Source organism: Chenopodium quinoa, unplaced genomic scaffold (genome assembly GCF_001683475.1).
Source record: "Chenopodium quinoa cultivar QQ74 unplaced genomic scaffold, ASM168347v1, whole genome shotgun sequence".
Taxonomy (NCBI): domain Eukaryota; kingdom Viridiplantae; phylum Streptophyta; class Magnoliopsida; order Caryophyllales; family Amaranthaceae; genus Chenopodium; species Chenopodium quinoa.
Genome location: NW_018743616.1, coordinates 1,216,153 through 1,221,798, shown reverse-complemented (window position 1 = coordinate 1,221,798; position 5,646 = coordinate 1,216,153). Strand labels below are relative to the sequence as shown.

The 5,646-nt window shown below is 33.2% G+C and overlaps 1 protein-coding gene across 1 annotated transcript; it reads left to right on the top strand.

Annotated features, from left to right (window-relative positions):
* Nucleotides 1-977: 977 nt before the first annotated feature.
* LOC110682949 (putative B3 domain-containing protein Os03g0621600) lies at nt 978-5,181 on the top strand. Its single transcript, XM_021859291.1, has 7 exons — nt 978-1,051; nt 2,533-2,627; nt 2,757-3,159; nt 3,263-3,399; nt 3,534-3,822; nt 4,204-4,343; nt 4,501-5,181. The coding sequence occupies exons 1-7, from the start codon at nt 1,006-1,008 to the stop codon at nt 4,954-4,956; spliced, it is 1,566 nt and encodes a 521-aa protein (XP_021714983.1). The 5' UTR covers nt 978-1,005; the 3' UTR covers nt 4,957-5,181.
* Nucleotides 5,182-5,646: the final 465 nt, after the last annotated feature.

Here is a 5,646-nt window from a genome sequence, read left to right as displayed (position 1 = left end):
TTAGACACCAATGAAGAAGTAGAAAAGGAAGACTTTTGTCATTTATCTATATCAGGAGATGCATTCTTTTCCATAAGAGCTTCCTCGCAAAGACTTGATTTTACAACATCAGTCTGAGGCTCAGCATCCCTAGTTTGAACGTCTGTGGTGCTACTTTGCGCCATTACAGGAATGGATTATGTGATTCCCGATTCAGTTTCATCATGAATCTCCACCTCATGTTTTTGAACAGTTATAGAGGGTTGTGTCGATTCAGGCAATGATTCCAAAGCTGGGTGAGGAATAGATGTAATACCTTGGAAATTTCCTCCTTTTTAAAACACACTTTTTACTCTAATTAAAACTCATTTTAGGAGATAACCAAAATATTACCGCCACCATGATAACGGATGAGGCTAATATCAAAGTCACACAGCGAAAATCTAATTTGAAAATAAACTTTTCAAAATAAATAACTTGAGTTCACAACCTCGAAACATAAGTAAATTAAAACATCCATAAGTTGGAACCAATATAAACATGGCCCATCCAAAACCAATTTAAAATAAAACATAACATGTTAGTCTATAAATAATAATCAATAATTCTATATCATTATTTTGAGAGGTTAAAATTGTATGATTAAGACATCTATGTAAATAAATTCATTATTACTCATTAAATCGTTTTATCTTATAATTTTGTGAAATGAATATAAGTATTATGATTTATAAGTTAGCATCGCACGGATGCTATACTTAGTTATATGATTATAAGACCCTCCTCAGAAGTCCACGAAGAAACCATGCAATATTTGCTTGCTTGTACAACTTTAAAAATCTGCCAAATTAATGGATTACCAGTACAATACAGTGGTAGCATTATTTAGTTGCATGGATAACATTTATTTCTGGCACGGCCCACAGTGTTGCCACGTGGATTGACCACCTGAATTGATATTGTAAATATTCTTTCATTTCACTTCCATTACCAACACAAACAAAGAAAAGAGAGATAAAGAGAGACATGGAAAGTGACGGATCTCACAAGCACTTGAACAAAGCAAGTTCAGGTAATCAAACTTCGATTAATTTTAATTTCTTGATTAAATGAACTAATCAGCTTGTAATGACTTCTAAATTAGTGAGTAATTTGCATGTATTTATGTCTTGTATTATATGCTTATATATTATTATTGATGCTTATGTTCAATTTGTATTATTAGAATGTGTAGAACAAATTTGTACTGAGTTTATGAATTTTGATGTGGATGTTTTTGTTTTGCTCTTATTTGACGTATTTTCTCTGTTTTTTTAATTTAATTTTGATCTTGCATGTACTGGATTAGCAATGTAAGCTGCGTTATACAAAATCATATATCTTGTATAATGTATACAATATGCTTAGTTATCAACTATACCCCAAAAAGTCTCATTTGTCTTTAGCAAAAATTTATAGGGAGATTAAAATATAAAAAAAGTACGTGGTTTGGTTTGGTTGATTAAAGGTGAATACAAAGTAAGGGTTTGGTTGATTAGAGATTAAAAGTGTATAAAAAAAAAAGATAATGAAGTTTGGTTGATTAAAAGTGAATAGTAAAATAGATAAAAGTGAAACGAGACTATTACTTATTTAGGTTCATGGATTTTGGGTGATTAGAGACTTTTATTTGAAAATGAAGAGAGTAATAAAATTACGGAGACAATTCAATAATTTTGCAACGATAAATTGATGATGACCATCATGTGGAACGGCTACATGTTTAATCACAAGAATTTCATATATATATGTTCTATGAATTGTAAGCATATGAAGTCAAGTCAATTTTAGTTCAAGTCTAATTTGTCATTTAATTTGGGGGTAGAGCTTGGGTTCGAACTAGTACGAGTAATATAGGTCATCTAATTGAGGAGTTAGTATTGCTAGGATGTTCGTTACTCGAGTACTGTAGAGTAATGAGAACACACTAGCGAAAATGAGCATTTTGGCAAAATTAATAATTCTTGGTTATATTAGCTGCTGGAATGAAGTGCCAATTATTTTAGAATTGATTGAGGGAGCTAAATGTGCTCATTATTCTCAATATTCAATATATGCCTATGATGACAATAATTACGTTGAATGAGTTGACGCCTGATGAAGTGGAAATGTAGAAATCCTATATTAGTCCTCAGCTTCTTATTCCCTCAGTTAATTACATGCTGTATTGCCTTGTGTATTTCGCAATTTTTTTTTCTTCTTCATTTCGAATATCCCAATGAATCACTTATTGTAAGTTAATTCACCATTGTTTCTCGCTCCCCCTTCACTATAACGAAAAGTCGCTTTTTAAATTTTAATAGTTAGAGATTAACATATTTTTCTTTAGTAGTTAATCAATGCAGTAATGCATTCAGAAAGAAAACACACACTTCATATATGGCAGGTAGCTATAATAGTTCTTACAAAGTTACAAAACCAAAGCTGGTAATTTATATCGGTTGCACTAAAAGTTAAATTTGATTCTTTATAATGCACTCATAATATTTTTTCACTTCTTTCCTACAAACACAGCAACAAAGCAATATGAAAGTGGTGACAAGCCGAAGCAATCAAGAAATGGGGCTTCTTTTATAAAGGTTCTTGGCCGTGAATTTTCCAAGCAATTGGTACTAGTGCCTCTTTCTTTCACAAGGCTTATTTAGTGATAATGTTCTGTTTTTGTATCCTCTGCTTTTGACTAATACATGATTGCCTTTGCTTATGTTTTCTTTATAAATAAAAATGTCGATCTTTAGCAAATACCTGAAGAATTTACTGCAAACATGAACGGCTACATTCCACATCGGTTCATCATTGAAAGTGGATCAACAAGGAATTGCTGGAGGGTAGAAGTGGAAAAGGATGGAGATGGGAGGATGTATTTTCGAGATGGTTGGGCTGATTTTGTGGAAGCGCATTCCTTAGGAGTTGGCAACTTCTTGCTCTTTGAGTATGAGGAGCAATCCATTTTCAAAGCAAGAATATATGACCGTAATGGGTGTGAAAGATCTGTACTCGTGGACAGTAAGGGTGGTGGAGGTCAGCAACAGCCTCAAAAGACTATCGATGTTGAAGGAGAAGAAAGTGAAGCCTTGGAATATGAACCTGTGTTAGTGAAATGTCATCGAAAGAAACCAACTAGATTAGCTCCAAGGAAATGTAAGTCAGTGTTGTTATCTTTGGCTAACTAGTTTAGCTCATTGGCTTCACTTTTAATCTATTGTTTTGATAAAATAATTCCATGCTAAATTATAATTTTTAGATGGAAGGGGCATATATAAGAAGAATCGTGCTGTTCCAAGGGCATATAGAAGGACTGCCAAGCTGTCAGTTAGTGAAAACAATTTGTGTTTCTCAATAATAATTCACTACTCAAAGAAGCATCAGTTTCACCAGCTAGTAATTCTTTATTCATTTTACTGATTTGTTCTTATTTATAATTTTTGATGTTTTCCTGCATTATATGGTAATGGCTTGATTATTCTAATACGCTTGGTGAGTGCTATACTTGACTTGGAGGAAATAATATGCAGACTATTCCGAAGGCTATTTCACTAAAGATGAAGCTACCAAGCAAAGATGATCTAAAATTTCAGGATGTCCAGGGGAAGTGTTGGACTGTGACACTTGGACATAGAAGGGATGGTCGAGCAATTCTTTGTCATGGATGGAGAGAATTCATGAATGAAAACAAGATCGAACACGGGGATAAATTAAAATTTGAGTTCATGTCAGATGAACTAGTAAAAGTTCATGTGACAAAGGCGTCAGAGGTTGATGAGCATCAATCTGATGAAGTAACTGGATCCTTAGATGTGGATTGTAAGTCAGACACTCAGCATTTGATTTCTTTTTTGCTGCTCGCAATGATTCTGTGTTCTAGAAATATTTTTCATTTAAAAAAAATCTTTGAATTTATATTATGCAAATTGAAATATAAATCAAGGAGATGTTTTATCAGGCTTTCAAAATTCGACTAACATCGACATTCTTTATATGTTAGCTTATATCTAGGAAATAGGATAACATACTACATGAATTTGCATCTTCGAGAATGCTAAATTAGTTTTTGTACACTTGACTGCATAACTAATGTCCATCCATTTTGGAGGCTAAATTGCAACGTATGGCTGCTTTACTTGTTGTAGTCCTTTAAGAAAGTTTATTGATTTATTTCAAGCATTTCCATCTTCATGTATGTAGGTAAACATGATAATAAGCCAAGTACTCAAACCCCCAATGATAAGGAAATTGAAACTAGGATGACTACAAAGAAAAATATCTGCGAGTCTGGAAGTTCGTTTTCCATAACGTGGAAAGAATCCGGTGTCAGAACATATCTGGTATGTTACTTTTCTTTCTGTTTTATTATTATCATGATCACTTGCTCATGTTAAAGGTTGTCGGTTTCTTATTTGCCCCCCTTCATGGATTTAAGTTTGTACAGGTTGTATATTGGCCTAATCAAGAACCACTTTTACTTTGCTTTTTAACTTACAGTATATGCCTAAGGCAATTGCTAGAGTCCAGAAATTGATGAAGAAAGAGAGTATTGTGCTTCGTGATCCAGAAGGAAAGTGCTGGCCTCTTCAAATTAAAAATTTGTCAGGTGGCCGTGTTGTATTAGCAAAAGGTTGGGCTGAATTCTACAAAGGATATGGCATAAGAACTGGTGACATGTTGGAATTCAAATTCGTGTCTGAGTACCTGATTCATTTGAGCATAAACAGAACTTACAGAAGTCCGACACCTATTGAACCTGATGATAAAGACGTTGTAATCTGCTTAGAAACATTAGATAATGAGGAAGCTCTTGCCATCGAGCCAGGAGCAGTCATAACACAGGGAGAATTTGATGCTGCTACTGAACCAGAAGCAATCATTACTAAGGATGAATTTGTTGCAGAGTTTGATGCAGCCACCACTCGACCTGAAGTAAATGGTGTCATCAACTAGTTCTCGTCTTCTGTTTTTCTTCATGCACCAACGCCTAAAAAGACAGCTTGTTCAATGAACATGAAATTAAATATTTTGCCTTGTAGTTAAATGTACTTTAAGTTAAAGCAATGTAATCATGTATGCATTAGCACATGAACTTTTGGAGGCATGATCTTTACAGATAGAGCCTAATATTTTGTGTATACATAATACTGTATAAGTTTCCAAGTTTCACTAATATATGCATTTTGTTCCAAGGGTCTACTGCCTCAGGCAAGTTATATCCTTCTGGTTTCTAGAAGCAAAGAAAATAAGGTCGTGATTTTTTGTTCACCATTTTTTTTTTTTTTTTTTTTTTTTTTTACCAAAGTGACATACGTACTAGAATTACTTATTGCTAAAAATTACAATACAAACCTTTGCAAATTGAAACAGATTAAGCAATTGTTCATCTCATCTGAAAATTGTATAATACACCAGGGTGCACCATGCTCATAGTGCACCTGGTGATGTGGCATAACTAATTAGCATTGAATTAGTGGAAAATTTAAAAAAAAAATTAGTGGAAAATACTAAAAAAAAAATCTGGGCGAAATTATAGGGAATTATTCCCTTTAAACTGCTTTCAATTTTAAATTATTATCCTTAATGGACATTTTCCATTTTAAAAACATTTTTAAAACATTTTTGGGTTTCAATAATACAAAG

Coding starts and splice junctions, on each gene's coding strand:
- LOC110682949 (XM_021859291.1), top strand. CDS start 1,006: ATGGAAAGTGACGGATCTCACAAGCACTTGAACAAAGCAAGTTCAG. Junction 2,628..2,756: donor GTGAATTTTCCAAGCAATTG/GTACTAGTGCCT, acceptor GTCGATCTTTAG/CAAATACCTGAAGAATTTAC. Junction 4,344..4,500: donor CCGGTGTCAGAACATATCTG/GTATGTTACTTT, acceptor TTTAACTTACAG/TATATGCCTAAGGCAATTGC.